Consider the following 20,000-nt stretch of genomic DNA (forward strand, 5'->3'; position numbering starts at 1 on the left):
ATCACACAGAGGCAGTGCGGTCTCCTCCTCTCTTAGCTGAGTCAGAACAAACAAAACGAGATCTTCAGTGTTCACCACAACACACAATTTAGCTGAGGGTCAGTGCAAAACAAAACGATAAACTTCTGTGTCTCTTCTAAACACACACCCCAGCTGAGTCCAGTGCAAGCAAATGATAATCTTCAGTGTCTCCTTTAACACACAACTTTAGCTGAGTCAAGTGTAAGCAAAAATAGAACTCTTCAGTGTTCTTCAAAACACACAAAACAGAATCGTCCAAAAAAGGGTTTGGTTCAAACTCACCAAAGTGCAAGAGTAAAGCCGGTAAACGAGGCGCAGCTCAAAACGGGGGACAAGGTCTTCACCAGCGGCAATCCACAGATGTCCTGGAGGGAGAGTAGACGAGGCACAGCAACGGGGAACAACAGGCAGAAACAGAAGTATTCAAAGCAGTAATACTCAAAACGACCGACATCGAATGACAGAAGGTCAGAGTATATGAAGCCTTTGGAGCGCTGATTAGAACACACATCAGGTGCGTGATGGTAATTGATACTTGACCTAGAAGTGTGCCTTAGGCAACGGACCAATCATCACAGTACTTTAAGAAGCGTGTGGCGGGGAATGAACCAATCCTCACAGTCTCCTTCTTTTCATCTCTTTCTCTGTCTGTCTCTCTCTCTCTATGTCTCTCTCTGTCTCTATCTCTCCCTCTCTATGTCTCTCTCTGTCTCTATCTCTCCCTCTCTATGTCTCTCTATCTCTCCCTCTCTGTCTCTCTCTGTCTCTATCTCTCCCTCTCTATGTCTCTCAATTTTCAATTCAATTAAATTCAAATGGCTTTATTGGCATGACGTACTTCTACATGTTGCCAAAGCAATATTAAACATAAACATGGATTACAAACAGATATAAGTACAAGTATTACGGCGTAAACATGTCAGGTGACTGTCACTCACTGTCCCTCAGTTTGTGGCAGGCAGCAACATATGCTGCTGCTAGCTCACAGCTTGTTGAGTCCTCCCCTAGTAGGACTGGTAGTTTTTCTGTATCTGGTAGTGCGAGAAAGCCTTTTTTTATTAATTCAAATTTTTTAAATGCGTTTCTCGAATATATTTATATTTTTCACATTTGGTGAGGAAGTGCAACTCAGTTTCAGGCTCACTGAGGATGCAATGACTGCATAGCCTTTGCTCTGCAGGGAGCCAGGTTTTCCTGTGCCTTCCCTTTTCAACAGCGAGGCTGTGCTCACTCAGTCTGTATTTTGTCAAGGTTCTTTTTAGTTGTTGATCAGTCACCATGCTCAAGTAATCTGCTATGGTGTACTGTCGATTTAGAGCCAGATAGCACTGCATTTTGCTCTGTGCTTTTGTTTGTGTTTTCCAATAGGTGATGTAGTTTTGTTTTAGCTGTGTAGTAATTTGATTTATTCTGATTTGTGACGTGTTCTGTTCCTGAGGTGTGTTAAGAGAGCAGGTTTGTGGACTCAGCCTCAGGACCAGCTGGGTAAAGGCGCTCCCATAGTCCAGCAGACTGTACACAGAGCAGACTCCGCGGACGTCCGCGCGGACTCTTGAGCTTTGATCTCAGCGGACAGCAGACCCACAGGTGGGAAGCTCCTATTTTCTGACGCGCGGACATCCACGCCACTGACTTGGTGTCACACAAAACGCTGCTCGGCGTTTTGGTTGACATCGAACTGCATTTAATGTGACGCCGATCTGCATTTTACTCTGAACACTCGCTCTGTGCCAAGAGAGATGTTTGAATGGCTTTTCTAAATGAAGTGTGTAAAATTGGCAGTTTTATTTCGAAATATTGGAAACGGAGATAACATAGAATGTTATCTCCGTTTCCAATATTTTGAAATAAAACTGGTGCTTTTATTTCATGCAATGCGTGTCTTTTCAGCACCACGCGCTGTCCACCTCAAGCCTATACGGTACATTGCATCTCGCTGCCTATAATATACCTGTTATTCAAGTGCGTAAAACTGCCCGTTTTATTATCGAAATATTGGAAACGGAGATAACATACTCTTTATTTTGACATCGGATGACGACGACATGACAGAAGTTGAACAGCGTGGGGACAATTGTGTAAACTGCCGCGTGACATGTAGGAAATTGGTCCGCGGAGGTCCGCTCGACTATGAAGGCTCAAAGAGTCCGCGCGGACCTCCGCGGGGTCTGCTCTGTGTACAGTCTGCTGGACTATGGGAGCGCCTTAAGGGGGTTCCTGATGCTCCTCAGCTCTTGGCACTGCAGGGCTTGATAATGGTACGAGAGGGGGTCACTTCGTTTTAGGTGTGTCCAAAAGTTAATTGCTCTTTTTTGTATTTTTAGTATTAGTGGGTAACGGCCTAATTCTGCCCTGCATGCATTGTTTGTAGTTTTCCTCTGGACATGTAGGATAATCTTACAGAACTCTGCATGCAGGGTCTCAATGGGGTGTTTGTCCCATTGGGTAAAGTCTTGTTTTGTAAGTGGACCCCACACCTCACTGCCATAGAGTGCAATTGGTTCAATAACACATTCAATTAATTTTAACCAGATTCGAATTGGTATTTCTGTTTGTATATTTCTTTTTATGGCATAGAAAGCCCGGCGTGCTTTCCCTCTCAGCTCATTGACTGCTTCCTTAAAATGTCCAGTTGAACTTAGTTTTAGGCCTAAATAGGTGTAATGTGTGCAGTACTCTACATGTTTTGTACCAATTGAGAACTTTGGTAGGACGTCCTGAGATCTGGATCTTTTTTGGAATATCTCTATGTCAATTTTTTTCAATTCAAATAGGCTTTATTGGCATGAAATATTAACATACTTATTGCCAAAGCAAGTTCAACATACAAACAATAACATATATATTAAGCAATAAAATATCATAATATTAGTAATAACAGTAAGGACAATCAACAAGAAACATATTAATTTACAAAATAGTCACTCGATCGGGTAGTCATTTTTCAAGTGTGGCCACTTGTTCTCGTATTTTGTGACAACCGTCTACATATTTTGCAGCTAATGCTGTACACTGACTTTTCTCCCCACACATGTATAGCAGCTTTTGGTGATCAGGGAGATGGATAAACTGTGCGTCAATTTATTTTATTTTATCAAAGAAGACTTCTCTTAGATCCTTGTATTTCTCACAGTATAGCAGGAAGTGAGGTTCTGTCTCAATGTCCCCCTGATGGCAAAGTGAACACAGCCTGGCCTCTCTGGGCAGCCAGTTCTGCCTGTGACGGCCTGTTTCAATGGCTAGACTATGTCCACTCAGTCTGTACCGTGTCAATGTTTTTCTTAATTTTATCTCATTCACAGTAGTCAGATATTCTGCCACCGTGTACTCTCTGTTTAGGGTCAAGTAGAATTCTAATTTACTTTGAGATTTGGTTGATTTGTTCCAATATTCTATATAATTTTCTTTTTGTTTTGAGATTATTTGGTTGGGCCAGATTTCTTGGTATCTGTCCTGAAGCGTTTGTGGGCAGAGATTTCTGACTAGCTGGGAGAGGGGACTCTTATCTGGGTTCATCTCTTGGCTCTGAAGGGCTTTGTAGTGGTAGGAGTGGGGGTCACTTGATTGGAGGTGTGTGTAAAATTTGATGGCTCGCTTTTGAATTTGAATGATTAGGGGGTATTGGCCAAGTTCTGCCCTGCATGCATTATTGGCAGTGTGTCTGTGGACCTTAAGTAGGTTTTTGCACAATTCTGCATGCAGTACTTCTAATTGGTGTTTTTCCCATTTTGGGAAATCTTGGTTAGTTAATGGACCCCACACTTCGCTGCCATATAATATTATTGGATTTATTACAGAATTTAGAATTTTGAGCCAGGTCCTAATTGGGATGTCAATTGGAATTTTCCTTTTGATGGCATAAAAAGCCCTTCTTCCCTTCTCCTTCAGTTCATTCACAGCCATATTGAAGTTACCATTATGATTTATTTTCAATCCCAAATATGGGTAGCTTTTTGTGTTTTCTAATATGTGTGTGCCTAATTTAAATGTATTATGTGAACTCTGAGACTCGTGTCTCCTTTGAAAGATCATGACTTTAGTCTTCTTCATGTTTACGTTCAGGGACCATGTCTGGCAGAACTGGTGGAGGATGTCTAGGTTCTGTTGTAGACCCTCTTTAGTGGCTGACAGCAGAACCAGATCATCTGCATACATCAGTAATTTTACATTGGTATCGTGCAGAATCAGACCGGGTGCAGTGGAAAGTTCTAATAACTTTGCTAATTCATTTATATATATATTAAACAATGTTGGGCTATGTCTCTCTCCCTCTCTATCTCTCCCTCTCTATGTCTCTCTCTGTCTCTATCTCTCCCTCTCTATGTCTCTCTCTGTCTCTATCTCTCCCTCTCTATGTCTCTCTCTGTCTCTATCTCTCCCTCTCTATGTCTCTCTCCCTCTCTATCTCTCCCTCTCTATGTCTCTCTCTGTCTCTATCTCTCCCTCTCTATGTCTCTCTCCCTCTCTATCTCTCCCTCTCTATGTCTCTCTCCCTCTCTATCTCTCCCTCTCTATGTCTCTATCTCTCCCTCTCTATCTCTCCCTCTCTATGTCTCTCTCCCTCTCTATCTCTCCCTCTCTATGTCTCTCTCCCTCTCTATCTCTCCCTCTCTATGTCTCTCTCCCTCTCTATCTCTCCCTCTCTATGTCTCTCTCTGTCTCTATCTCTCCCTCTATGTCTCTCTCTATCTCTCCCTCTCTATGTCTCTCTATCTCTATCTCTCCCTCTCTATGTCTCTCTCTGTCTCTATCTCTCCCTCTCTATGTCTCTCTCTGTCTCTATCTCTCCCTCTCTATGTCTCTCTCTATGTCTCTCTCCCTCTCTATGTCTCTCTCTCTATGTCTCTCTCTGTCTCTATCTCTCCCTCTCTATGTCTCTCTCTGTCTCTATCTCTCCCTCTCTATGTCTCTCTCTGTCTCTATCTCTCCCTCTCTATGTCTCTCTCTCTATGTCTCTCTCCCTCTCTATGTCTCTCTCTCTATGTCTCTCTCCCTCTCTATGTCTCTCTCTGTCTCTATCTCTCCCTCTCTATGTCTCTCTCTCTATGTCTCTCTCCCTCTCTATGTCTCTCTCTGTCTCTATCTCTCCCTCTCTATGTCTCTCTCTCTATCTCTCCCTCTCTATCTCTCCCTCTCTATGTCTCTCTCTGTCTCTATCTCTCCCTCTCTATGTCTCTCTCTGTCTCTATCTCTCCCTCTCTATCTCTCCCTCTCTATGTCTCTCTCTGTCTCTATCTCTCCCTCTCTATCTCTCCCTCTCTATGTCTCTCTGTCTCTATCTCTCCCTCTCTATGTCTCTCTCTGTCTCTATCTCTCCCTCTCTATGTCTCTCTCTCTATCTCTCCCTCTCTATCTCTCCCTCTCTATGTCTCTCTCTGTTTCTATCTCTCCCTCTCTATGTCTCTCTCCCTCTCTATCTCTCCCTCTCTATGTCTCTCTCTCTCTATCTCTCCCTCTCTATATCTCCCTCTCTATGTCTCTCTCTGTCTCTATCTCTCCCTCTCTATGTCTCTCTCTGTCTCTATCTCTCCCTCTCTATGTCTCTCTCTGTCTCTATCTCTCCCTCTCTATGTCTCTCTCTGTCTCTATCTCTCCCTCTCTATGTCTCTCTCCCTCTCTATCTCTCCCTCTCTATGTCTCTCTCTGTCTCTATCTCTCCCTCTCTATGTCTCTCTCCCTCTCTATCTCTCCCTCTCTATGTCTCTCTCCCTCTCTATCTCTCCCTCTCTATGTCTCTCTCTGTCTCTATCTCTCCCTCTCTATCTCTCCCTCTCTATGTCTCTCTCCCTCTCTATCTCTCCCTCTCTATGTCTCTCTCCCTCTCTATCTCTCCCTCTCTATGTCTCTCTCCCTCTCTATCTCTCCCTCTCTATGTCTCTCTCTGTCTCTATCTCTCCCTCTATGTCTCTCTCTATCTCTCCCTCTCTATGTCTCTCTATCTCTATCTCTCCCTCTCTATGTCTCTCTCTGTCTCTATCTCTCCCTCTCTATGTCTCTCTCTGTCTCTATCTCTCCCTCTCTATGTCTCTCTCTCTATGTCTCTCTCCCTCTCTATGTCTCTCTCTCTATGTCTCTCTCTGTCTCTATCTCTCCCTCTCTATGTCTCTCTCTGTCTCTATCTCTCCCTCTCTATGTCTCTCTCTCTATGTCTCTCTCCCTCTCTATGTCTCTCTCTCTATGTCTCTCTCTGTCTCTATCTCTCCCTCTCTATGTCTCTCTCTATGTCTCTCTCCCTCTATATGTCTCTCTCTGTCTCTATCTCTCCCTCTCTATGTCTCTCTCTCTATCTCTCCCTCTCTATCTCTCCCTCTCTATGTCTCTCTCTGTCTCTATCTCTCCCTCTCTATGTCTCTCTGTCTCTATCTCTCCCTCTCTATCTCTCCCTCTCTATGTCTCTCTGTCTCTATCTCTCCCTCTCTATGTCTCTCTCTGTCAATTCAATTCAATTCAAATAGGCTTTATTGGCATGAAATATCAACATACTTATTGCCAAAGCAAGTCCAACATACAAACAATAACATATATATTATTAAGCAATAAAACATACCATAATATTAGCAATAAGTAAAACAATCAACAGAAACATATTAAATTACAAAATAAACATTCCATCGGGTAGTCATTTTACAGATGTAGCCACCCAGATACATGTATTTACAGGGCTTGTTCTCTTATTGTATGACAACCATCTACATATTTTGCAGCTAATACTGTACACTGTCTTTTCTCCCCACATATATATAACAGCTTTTGATTATCAGGGAGATGGATAAACTGTGGATCAATTTTATTTATTTTATAAAAGAAAACTTCTCTTAAATCCTTGTATTTTTCACAGTATAGTAGGAAGTGAGGTTCTGTCTCAACATCCCCCTGATGACAAAGTGAACACAGCCTGGCCTCTCTGGGCAGCCAGTTCTGCCTGTGACGGCCTGTTTCTATGGCTAGACTATGTCCACTCAGTCTGTACCGTGTCAATGTCTTTCTTAATTTTATATCATTCACAGTAGTCAGGTATTCTGCCACCGTGTACTCTCTGTTTAGGGTCAAATAGAATTCTAATTTACTTTGAGATTTGGTTGATTTGTTCCAATATTCTATATAGTTTTCTTTTTGTTTTGAGGTTATTTGGTTGGGCCAGATTTTTTGGTATCTGTCCTGAGGCATTTGTGGGCAGAGATTTCTGACTAGCTGGCAGAGGGGACTCTTATCTGGGTTCATCTCTTGGCTCTGAAGGGCTTTGTAGTGGTAGGAGTGGGGGTCACTTGATTGGAGGTGTGTGTAAAATTTTATGCCTCGCTTTTGAATTTGAATGATTAGGGGGTATTGGCCGAGTTCTGCCCTGCATGCATTATTGGCAGTGTGTCTGTGGACCTTAAGTAGGTTTTTGCACAATTCTGCATGCAGTACTTCTAATGGGTGTTTTTCCCATTTTGGGAAATCTTGGTTAGTTAATGGACCCCACACTTCACTGCCATATAATATTATTGGATTTATTACGGAATTTAGAATTTTGAGCCAGGTCCTAATTGGGATGTCAATTGGAATTTTCCTTTTGATGGCATAAAAAGCCCTTCTTCCCTTCTCCTTCAATTCATTCACAGCCATATTGAAGTTTCCATTATGATTTATTTTCAATCCCAAATATGGGTAGCTTTTTGTGTTTTCTAATATGTGTGTGCCTAATTTAAATGTATTATGTGATGTCTCTATCTCTCCCTCTCTATGTCTCTCTCTCTATCTCTCCCTCTCTATCTCTCCCTCTCTATGTCTCTCTCTGTCTCTATCTCTCCCTCTCTATGTCTCTCTCCCTCTCTATCTCTCCCTCTCTATGTCTCTCTCTATATCTCTCCCTCTCTATCTCTCCATCTCTCTGTCTCTCTCTGTCTCTATCTCTCCCTCTCTATGTCTCTCTCTGTCTCTATCTCTCCCTCCCTATCTCTCTCTCTGTCTCTATCTCTCCCTCTCTATGTCTCCCTCTGTCTCCATCTATCCCTCCATCTATCCCTCTCTCTCTCTCTCTCTCTCTCTCTCTCTCTCTCTCTCTCTCTCTCTCTCTCTATCTCTCTTACTGTAAACCTGAGGCTTCCACCGCGATACGCTACAATGTAGTTCCTTAAAGGGCCACTTCGCCCCTTTTTCAACCTCAGTCACACCGCGCTGGCTGTTGCGAGCATGGCGTGGCGGTGATCTGCATACGAACGACTCGAGGATGTTTTGAGAACATGTGACCGGGTTGGAACTCTCTGATTGGTCACCTCCAGAGCTTACAATTCAAGCGGAATAGAGGGTTTTCCGAGGGGGAGGGAGGGGAGGGGGGGGGGGGGGGTACTTGTCAAATCTGTTTATAATGCAGTGTTTTTGTCTCTTTCTTTTTGTCTACGGTTATATTTTTGGAAGGAAGAGAGGATGTCATTATGCAGGACAACACGACAGGCCTCACGAGGATTAATGGAGAAAACAAAAGAGCTCATTTGTAAGCAAACGACACGTCATTATGTTGATCCGGATCCGATGCTCGGGGGAGGGGGGGACGTCGAGACACAGAGAGTGTTGGACAAAGATGGTCCAGAGCCAGTGGAGATACGGGTGACATTTCAATCAACAAATGTCGACAGCGGCTCAGGAGGTAGAGCGGTCATCTGGTATAGGGCTGCACGATTAATCGATTTTTAATCGAAATCGCGATTTGGAATGATGCAATTATTAAATTGCAAAAAAAATATATATCGCATTTTTATTTATTTTTTTTTATTTTTTTGCTTTTTTTTTTTAAATGAGTTTAACCAGGAAGTCCCATTGAGATACAAGATCGGTTTGGGAGAGGGAGGTAAGGGGTTTTAGATGTGTGTTGTGAAGTTTAGACTTCAGAGAGGGAGAGTAAATGACAGAAAAAAAAGTACCGTTGGGTACCGGTATCGATTCCCAGGTAAAAAGAAACATTCTCAGGCTCGGTGTCCCGAAAAGACCCAACGCGTAGGCCAGATGCAAGCCGCATTTTACAATAAACCTCTGTGGGGCTGCTTAAAAAAAACTATTATAATCCCAAATTTTATCGCAATCGCAATAACTGTCCGAAAAATCGCAATTAGATTATTTTCCAAAATCGTGCAGCCCTAGTCTGGTAATATGAAGGTTGCTTGTTCGATTCCCAGGCAGCTTGTCAAAGTGTCTGTGAGCAAGACACTTAACCCCTAACTGCTCCAGATGAACAGGTTGGCACCTTGCAAGGTCGCCTCCGCCGTCGGTGTGTAAATGTGTGAGTGACCGGATGAATGTGAGGCATACGCTGTAAAGTGCTCTGGATAAAAGCTGCTATATAAATGCAGTCCATTGTGGGATATTTGTGGATATCCTGATGAAGAATGTCTCAGTCAACCGAGGCTTGGATAATAACAAGGTTTATTAACCAAACAGATAGAATACATAGAGAGAATGGCTGAGGCTCTCGCCCCAGGTGATCAGCTGAAATCCCCCAGGTAAGAAGCCGAAATCCCCCAGGTAAGAAGCCTTGATTGTGGTCGGGAAGAGCCCTTTATAGTTCAACAAAGGGGGTGTGTGGTCCCATTTGATAGGTCAGATGGGGGGGAGGGGGTACAGGTTTGGGGGACACAGGGGAGGGGGGTGTCTTATTCCACAGAGAGGGGGGGGGCACAGGTAAGGGGATATAGGGGAGGGGACTATATTTACATGAGAACATTATATATTATACCACAATACTCACTTTTCTTTCTTATAATGTGGGTGAGATTAATGTATAATATACCAGGATTGTTTGGAACAGGTAAAAGTGGGGATAATAGTTTAAAATAGAATTATTTACATACATGATTAATAGAATTATTTACATACATGATTCATGACATGATCGACTGGACTGCGGTCTGTGTTATTTTGATATCAGAGATGTGGGAATAGATATCACCATTTTCTTTTATTAATCGCTCAAAATATCTATATCAATGAGTGGTCCTCAACTCTGATATCAAACAACAATTAACATAATCATTAGAAGCTATAGCTGTGCAAATATCTTGGCATACCTTCAGTCGTTCATGTCGTGATTCTGGGGAGCTAATGTGATCGTTGTGCATACAGGCATCGTAATAAACCAATTAAATACATGCACTGTCTGTGTGGTCAGAATGCACAGGGTGAAAAAACAAAATTGTGTTCATAATTATTAGGAATCGGATTTACACATAAGGCTAATGTGTACAAAAACATTTTAACAACCGTTAACCTGGTGGTTAATAAAACTAACATGATTGTTTATGGGAAACTGTTCACAAATATATATATATATTTTTGCACATTTTGTGATGATTCTTGATGAAATTACTTAGGATCCAGTTGTATTTAATCTGAGTTTGAGTGTCAGCTTTGTTGGTCTTTACTTAGAATCAGGCAATTTTCTCCATTTCTTCTCTATAAATGAGGAGATAAAACGTCTTATGCATCGCTTCTGTATGTAATTCTAGTGCATATACTATCAATGGTTCACCATACAGGTGCAAAACAACGTTACATGTCCTCTTCTATGAGAGAATAAAACAACTGATTCTTTCTTGTCTGACAATACAATTTTGTAACCTAAGTAATTCTAATGTGATGTAATGTGATCATGTGGTCACTTCTTCCTTCAGCAATACATTTTAGCTCATTATTACTAACCATTGTTAATGCTTTCTCATTGATTTCTTTTCATCACATCCCTAGTTCATCGTTTTGCAGATACATACAATTGTGTGAAAAGTTTCCTGCTTGTGAAGGTATTAATCTGAATGATGTTGCGTCGTTGTTGACAAGGTGTTCTCTGTCGGTCGTGTGGCAGGGCCAAACAGTAACACATACAAATTAAATAAATACATACAATAGACATTACCTTAGTGGCTAATGTGTCAAAATAAAATTGAAAACCGTTAACCTAGTGGTTAATATAAAAGGTGATTATGATAATCGTTATGCATTGTTCTGTGGTCAAAACAAACTTGGTGTCTTGGAACAATCCAACTGGTTCTGCCCTGTTTAACAATACCATTTTGCAATGTGACTCTGTGATCATTTCTCATTGTCATTATAAAATTACAGTTCTTGTTTGTGAATCTGACAGTTGCTGTGAAGTGTTGATCATCTGTTCTCGGTCGGGGATGTGTCCTTCTGTGGTGACCTGCTGTGTGTTGAACGTATCGTACATTCAGTTGATGTTTCTGTGAGCCTGTCGTGTGGCAGTAAGACAGTAAAAAGTAAATAAATACATAACATTTTTGGACCATGTGTATTCAGAAGTCTCTTGGTCCACATGTCTCATTTGCTATGTGTCTCTTCTTGACGATGCAGTCGGGAATATTCACTGGTCGCCGTCCATTCCCTGTCAAGGGTCACTTGTCTGCGCTGCTCTCCATCACCACCACATGTCTGCCACTGTGCTCACGCTTGGCTCCCATCAGGCCCAGAGACATGGTGGTCAGGGCGTTTTTTGAATGTGTTGTGCTGGTTTCGCTGTCCTCTCCTCGTCATTGCGGTACCACTTGATGGAGGGCGAGGGCCCGCCGGTGTAGTGGCTAGTCAGTAGGACGCTCTTTCTCACACGGATGACAATCTTGTCATGGGAATCCACCTTGATGGTCGGGGACTTCAGTTCCCGTTTGCAGGTGATGGGTTTGCTTCTTCAGGTGGCGCTTGCGAACGAAACTCTTCCGGCACATGTTGCATTTGTACGGCTTCTCTCCCGAGTGGACCCCCCTCTGGTGCTCCTTCAAGTTAGCCGCGGTTGCAAAGCACTTCGCACACTGTGTGCATCGATGGGGCTTGTCCCCTACTACCCCCACGGCGTGGGTCTTCTGGTGTTGTTTGGGGCTGGAGGATGTGGTGAAGCCTTTACTGCACTGGCCACAGGTGTACGGCTTCTCGCGTGTGTGGAGCTCCTGGTGCTTCTTCAGATGCCTCCTGCGTACAAAGCTCTTCCTACACTGGGTGCACTTGTACGGCTTGTCATCCGAGTACATCTTCATGTGTTCTCTGAGAGAGATGGCCGCCGCGAAGCTCTTGCTACACTCGGAGCACTGATGGGGCTTCTCCGGCATCTGGTGAGACTTGAGGTTGAAGGCGTCGATGACGCCCTTGCCGACCATCTCGACCCCGGTGGGGGCGTACGCCTTTTCTTTCGTGTGGATTTTCATGTGCTGCTTGAGGCTGGCCTCCACGGCGAAGCTCTCGCCACAGTGGACACAGATGTACGGGTTGATGTCCTTGTGGATCTCAAAGTGCTGGTGGAGGTCGGCGATGCTGCCAAAGATCTCGCCGCACTCGCTGCACTCCAGGCCGTGGGTCTCGTGGATCACCATCCCGCTGTCCGACTCCACGATCAGTTCCCCGCCGTGGTCCAACAGAGCCACGTTAGACTCCGTCTTGATCTTGGTCTGTCGTGGTCTGCAGTGCCGGGGTGGAGGCCGTCAAAAGGTTGATCTCCTCTTCGTCAGTGTCTCCTTGGTCAGTCTCCTTCGTGGTCCCCTGCTCCACTTTCTTGGGGATGTCTGTGGGTTGGGTTGGATGGTTCTCCCACGGTTGTTGTCGTCGCCTCTGGTTGTGTCCGCAGCTCCTTGGTTCAGGTCACGCGTCGTCTCACTCGTCCTGTCCTCTCACCAATTCGTGATCTCAGGATGCGTTGGCTGTACCTCAGGATACTTACCTCGCCACGACTTCTCTGGCGTTCTTCACATCTCAGTGTGGCTCATCATGGCATAGGGTGGGGAAAAAAACATAAATTCTAGGTAGCCAGTTAATTTTGTATGAAAAACAATCATTCGTTTTGTCATCTAACCTTACTGTCATGCATTTGTCCTAATAAACTAATCTACACTGTAGCACTCAACACTTTGATGACCATTGTTACTCAGCTGATAGAGGTGTGCCTTGCCTGATGTCCTGTCGTACAGAACCTGTGAGTCGCTTTGGATAAAAGTGTCAGCTAAATGATCAATGTTGTTGATATCTTGTACATTTAGATAATTGTGCTGCAATTTTGGTGGTTGATAATTTTGCAATCATGGAAAGTATTAGTTGTTAAAAGAATAGTCTAAGGAAAGTCATGCATGTTATTGGTTATAAACAGAGAATAGAAGGAGGGGATTGTAAGTAGTTGTTTTCATCATTAATCTTTCATCTCGGGCACTTCTCTAATTCATGTGTCTTTTGAAAAGAGATGATGAAAACGACTGGTTAGTTATTGTTAGTATGGGAGTTAGGTAGATTTTCATAACTGCAAATTCATCACCGGTGTCTAATTCATGTTAATTAAGTGGTTCTCTTGTTGCCATCCACCGCTAGGTGAGTTCATCAAGTCTGTGGTCACGAGTGCAGGCATTTGCATTGCTTTGTCTCCCAAGTGCCCACTCTGAAGAAATTTACATGTGGGTGTTTTGGATGTAGATTTGTTCCAAATGGTCAATCGATTGTCTCTCAGCTCTACACTGTCTCTCAGTTGACATGCAAATTGTTGGATTTTCTGTCTTTTGTGATACAATTTGGGTGTAGTCATTCACTGTTTTGCATCTCGCCTCAGAGCCAGATCTGTAAATACAAACACATGTTAATTTTCCACTCTTTTCTAAAACCTGGGTGAATCCTCTTTGACTGTCTGTGTGCTCAACAAACATTAGCTAGATCTCATCCATCCCGTTCTTGGATGTAATGATAGTGTTATCATTTATCAATCATATCGCATATGTACACAAGCATATGAATGTGGACCCACACATTTTGAATCATGTTTAAAATGTCTTACAATGGAAAGGGCTAGTTATCTTTCATTGGTTCTTTAGATAAACACATTAACTCAAGTGAATATAACCTAAACATCTTACTTTTAAACATGATCTATGTTGTTTGTGTTCCAAGTTTTCAACATTGAAAGCTTATAAAGTCTAATCTAACGCTGTTTATGTGGACTACAATTCCTGTACTGCCATATATTGGGAACCGGAAGTGTTTGTTTAGCTCCCATGGTCAGTATGACCGGTACGCCCACAGATGTATTATAATTCTGAAACAGACATTGTAATTAGCTTTATGTGACTTATAATGTGTAAATTAAAGCACATAAACACTCAAGTGATCTGAGATAGTTGTAATTTGCTTTAACTGATAGTTGTGTATATGTACAGTTTCTACGTCAAATGACTCCCTTTTCTTGACTCCTTTTGTATCACAAAAAGTACTGAATTTGCAAATCTGGTATGTCATAAATGTACAGATGTAGCAGTACTGACTATCTGTCTGTCATGTATGTCATAATATGTTCTGATAAATTGAAAATGGGGGACCCTGATGTAAACAAATCTGTATTGAAAATGGGGGACCCTGATGTAAACAAGACTAAAGTCTCTCTCTGGTCTGCATCCCCTTAACAATTGTGTATTGAGCTGTGCTGTATTGTACCCATTCTGCAATCTGTTAATAAAGTTTTCAATCAATCAATGCATCTATATTTATGATTGTCATACTCACCGGGGACAGCTGTTGTGTTGGGTTGGATCCGTTACGTGTCGTCAGCAACCCGCATCTCGCCACCTCAACTCAACATTTTCCAATAGCAGCGCGCACATACATATACAAATAAAACATATACTACACGTGGATTTCACGCACCCTTGGCCTTGGGTACATTACACTTTACGTTCGCTTATGGATAGTTTAATATAAAATAATAACTTCACGGCGCGCATAGCGTCACGTCATTGCTCCATGCGACGTTCGTGTGTTCTCATTTGCCTCGGAAATAACGCTTTGTAATTCAAACAGTATTTTTCCACGAGCTCTCAATAGCCTGGAATTCCTATACCAGCGTTTTGTTACCGAATGAACGCGCCTGTGCATATGTGAAACGTAAACAAACTGAAACGATAAAACTATACTTCCCCAAATGGCCGTTCCCGTGGGCCGGTGTTCTGCGGAATCCGGAAATTACTATCCTAGTTTGTTCCCGTGAACTGCACTTCAATGTTATTCTTTGTATAACGGTAACTAGTCTCTCAATGCTCGTCGCGCTATCCGTAGCCGGTTCTTGACTCAATAAAGCAACGCGACGGGTCCTATAATACTTGTGCACATACAAACGAGACTTAAAACAGACAAACAAACATTAATACATATAAGTTAACGTGTGTGTATATCTGACTGTATTGGATCGCTTGTTCGTTTAGTCGGCCAGCATCTGTATTGTTCCAACATCTGTTGCGACAAGGCATTTATACCCTTGATATATAACTACACATCGTTATTAAAATCATAACGACCGAACCTGACTTCGAAATTTACCAGCGATATATTAGATTATATATACCTTTTAATCATACTCTCGGCCCCTTCGACCTGCGACTCGTTAAATGTACATTCACGTACTCCCGAGACAGGTCATCTTCCCGCTATCTGTATAATCAATTGGTTAATTTAATCCAAAATACATCGTTTTCAGGAAAGGAAGAGATTGTGGGCTTAGTTTGAGGTTGAAACAATGAATATCACATCATAATAAGCCCACGTTTCTTGCCTTGTTGCCTATTTTTTAGTCTGAATTAGACTTGGGGTAGCAATCCAACAACCTGTATTGTGTGCCTTAACTTTTGGTCGGCTCCGACTCGACCTGGAATAGCACTTCAACCTGTGTGCCTAAACTTTTGGGAATAGCACATATAACCCATCCTTTCAGAACCTCCTGATAAGGACCCAGGTGCACGCGCGCCCTGGTAACGATTCTCAATACAGATCAGATATATTAATGCACATTATTCTACTCAGCCATGATCTCAATATTGGACAACATTCTGTAATATTCACCTGACACAGAGAAAAGCGGGAAGGTTTCAATTCCTTTCCATACATTTTGTCGACCATCCTATTATACTCACTTTTCTCTGTATAGTTGAATGATACAGCACGCCGGGAGGACGCAAAAAGTCCGTCACAAGTTCGTAGACGCCAATTGTGGGATATTTGTGGATATCCTGATGAAGAATGTCTCAGTCAACCGAGGCTTGGATAATAACAAGGTTTATTAACCAAACAGATAGAATACATAGAGAGAATGGCTGAGGCTCTCGCCCCAGGTGATCAGCTGAAATCCCCCAGGTAAGAAGCCGAAATCCCCCAGGTAAGAAGCCTTGATTGTGGTCGGGAAGAGCCCTTTATAGTTCAACAAAGGGGGTGTGTGGTCCCATTTGATAGGTCAGATGGGGGGGAGGGGGTACAGGTTTGGGGGACACAGGGGAGGGGGGTGTCTTATTCCACAGAGAGGGGGGGGGCACAGGTAAGGGGATATAGGGGAGGGGACTATATTTACATGAGAACATTATATATTATACCACACCATTTACCATCCGTTTACCATTAATTAATAATCCGCTTGCGGATGGTCAGTGTTAGTGAAGGATAAGCGTTTTTTTATTACGAATAGTTAGTCAACTAGGTGGTGCAAATCGTTTAACTATAGGACCCAGTAGCTAGCATCTCTTAACCCTAACTAACTCTAACCTTACTGCGGCACGGTGGTGTAGTGGTTAACACTGTCGCCTCACAGCAAGAAGGTCCAGGGTTCGATTCCCGCTTGGGGACCAGGTTTCCATGATGCCAGGTACCCAGGTGGGGTATCTCCCGGGCCTTTCTGTGTGGAGTTTGCATGTTCTCCCCCCGTGCTCGCAAGGGTTTCCTTTCCGATAAGATAAACCCAATGGAAAAACATGCACACACAACAGATCGCTGACGCTGTTGCGTCCTTGACGAAGACGGGCAGGAGCACTTGGATTGGTCCCCGGGCGCATACCTCGCCGACGCCCTGTCTGCTCCCGGCTGCCCTTGGGGGGGAAGGACGACGGGATGGGTTAAGCGCAGCAGAGCTCAATCGCATCGGCGACTGAGAAAAAAAGACTGTGTGTGTGTGTATTACAGTGTGTGTGTGCCGCTCCCATTGCATGTCCCAGTTTGTTGCATGCCGCATTATATTATTATTATACTGGACACCTCACGCCCCACAATGAGCACAACTAGAAATGTAAACTGACGACTCCTGTAGGAAAGAAAGCAGAGGGAACTAGAGAGAGAGATATATGGAGAGGGGGAGGGAGAGAGAGGAAGAGGGGGAGAGAGAGAGAGAGGGAGAGAGAGAGGGAGAGAGAGAGGGAGAGGGGGAGAGAGAGAGAGGGGGAGGGAGAGAGAGGAAGAGGGGGAGAGAGGGAGAGGGAGAGAGAGGAAGAGGGGGAGAGAGAGAGAGGGGGAGAGAGAGGGAGGAAGAGGGGGAGGGAGAGAGAGGAAGAGGGGGAGAGAGGAAGAGGGGGAGAGAGGAAGAGGGGGAGAGAGAGGGAGAGAGGGAGAGAGAGGAAGAGGGGTAGAGAGAGAGAGGGGGAGGGAGAGAGAGGAAGAGGGGGAGAGAGGGAGAGAGGGAGAGGGAGAGAGAGGAAGAGGGGGAGAGAGAGAGAGGGAGAGAGAGGAAGAGGGGGAGAGAGGAAGAGGGGGAGAGAGAGGAAGAGGGGGAGAGAGAGAGAGGGAGAGAGAGGAAGGTTTCAGGATTCATTTTCAGTTTACAGCATGTTTCCTCACAATGCTGACAGTGTGTCTAGTGCTTTGATGGTCGAGTCAATTCAACTATAGGATCACTCTCCTCGGGACCCTGTAACTAGACCAGGAGAGTTAACACAACACGGTAAACACAACCTCCAGTCATGGATATTTAGGAGAGAGCCAAAGAGACTGAGGAGACTCATTAAAATATCCTGTGATCCGAGCACGTGGTGTCAAAGCCACGGCCAAGAGATACAGTATTAAAGCGTTGCGCAGGTGACTGTGATCCGAGCGACATAGAAGCATACAGCCAAGAGGTACAGTATTAAAGCATCGCGCAGAGAGAGAGAGAGGGAGAGAGAGAGAGAGAGAGATACATGGGAAAGAGCAACATATAGCAACATAGAGCACACAGCCAAGGGATACAGTATTAACAACTCGTTAATCCATAACGTGTTATCGATCGATTGAGTGTGTATCTACTAGTGTGTCCTTTTTGGTGTGGGAGGAAATCTTGAGTACCTGGAGGATAACCCACATGGGGGAACATGCGACCTCCACGCAGAAAACCATGATCTCAACCAGCGCCACGAATAATGAGGTGGAAATACAGTGCAGCTCGTTGGCTGACTGTAAACGTAGAGGCGTCCCTCAGGTTTGAGACAAACTGGATGGGAGACGTGTGAGTTATCGCAGTTCTGGACAGAGAGACACGCCCACAGGCCCGCGAGGGTAATTATCTGGATCGTATCGGTAACCGCAGCCCGTATCAATAGGCAGAATCGATATCATCAGTACTGTATTTAATCCATTCTGGGCATCTGTTGACTCTTCTTGTCTTTGATGGAGTGACTGACGGACAGGTCATCAGCCCTGCAGGAGATTAGAGTGTGTTCTATAGACTCATTAGTGGACTTAACCCCCCCCCCCCCCTCTCCTCTGCTCTGCTCTCACTTTTCTGTGTGTCAGAGAGAGAGAGAGAGAGAGATGGGAAAGGGACAGAGAGAGAGATGTGAACGAGACAGAGAAAGAGACAGACAGAGAGAGATGGGAAAGGGAGAGAGGGAGAGAGAGAGAGAGATACATACATACATACATACATACATACATACATACATACATACATACATACATACATACATACATACATACATACATACATACATACATGGGGAAGAGACAGAGAAAGAGAGATGGAGAGAGAGAGACACACGCAGAGAAAAGTGGAAAAAGAGATGAAAAGAAGGAGAGGGGAGAGATAGAGAGAGAGAGATACATAGGGAAGAGACAGAGAGACAGATAAAGAGAGATGGAGAGAGAGAGAGACACACACAGAGAAACGTGGAAAAAGAGATGAAAAGAAGGAGAGGGGGGAGAGGAGAGGGAGAGAGAGAGAGAGATACATGGGGAAGAGACAGAGACAGAGAAAGAGAGATGGAGAGAGAGAGACACACACACAGAGAAAAGTGGAAAAAGAGATGAAAAGAAGGAGAGGGGGGAGAGTCTGTCTGAGAGAGAAACAGGGAAAATGTGTGTGAGATATAGTGAGAGATGGATATATATACAGTAAGAGAAGGAACTGGACAGAGCGATGATGATGATGATGCCAGAGAGAGAGAGAGAGAGAGAGATAGAGAAAAAGAGAGAGAGAGAGCTGTCGGCCTCTGGAGAGCAGAGCTAGATGTTTAGATGTTAGCAGGAGCAACAGTAGGGTCACGTACAGAGAACAGTCCTATTCGTGTGGGTGTATGTATGTGTGTTTGATTTAGGACACCATTTGGGACACATTGTGAATACATACCAGTTGATTAGGGACAAAACAACCATCTGTAAGGAAAATGCTGACTTTCATGATAGGGGTTGAGATAAAAGCCCTATAACAGGATACACATTGTGCCATTCCAATGATTTGTTGGAACACAACTGGAAATCAGAGCCTCGAGACCTGAATCTAGGATTCCTTTTTGAGTCGTCTCGGTTGACTATGAATTACTTTGTCGACTCCGTGGGTTCGTAGAATTTCTGTTTGAGTTATTAAATGTTTTATTAAATTTGTATTTAACCTTTATCTAACCAAGCAGGTCGGTTAAGAACAAATTCTTATTTTCAATGACGGCCTAACAAGAGGACAAAAGGTCCCCTGGAAGGGTAACAGGGAAAGGGGACAAAAAATGTCAATAAATAAATAGAAAAGAGACAGATGATACATACATCACAGGGGTAAGGGAAATAATTAAAACACACATCAAACAACCAAATATTGTTGAGATTACAAAGGGCATACATGAAGAACAGTCAAATTACAGTTGGGCTGGGTGATAGTTGCGTGTAAAATGCAATAGAGTCCTTAAGAGTAGTAAGGGGGATCAATTCGACGCTACGCTACAGTAAAAAAGTTTAAAGAATAAAGACCAAACACTATATAA

General features: G+C 43.7%; 1 protein-coding gene across 1 annotated transcript in view; it reads left to right on the forward strand.

The window, feature by feature from the left end:
* srgap2 (SLIT-ROBO Rho GTPase activating protein 2) overlaps positions 1–20,000 on the forward strand; it is a gene marked incomplete at its 5' end in the record, with an annotated part of 224,006 nt that overhangs the window by 149,718 nt on the left and 54,288 nt on the right. Inside the window, 1 exon segment of the mRNA XM_084315613.1 lies at positions 12,216–12,441. Coding sequence (XP_084171739.1) covers positions 12,216–12,441 — 226 coding nt within the window.

Source organism: Notolepis coatsorum, assembly GCF_963971535.1.
Source record: "Notolepis coatsorum genome assembly, chromosome: 6".
Lineage (NCBI taxonomy): Eukaryota > Metazoa > Chordata > Actinopteri > Aulopiformes > Paralepididae > Notolepis > Notolepis coatsorum.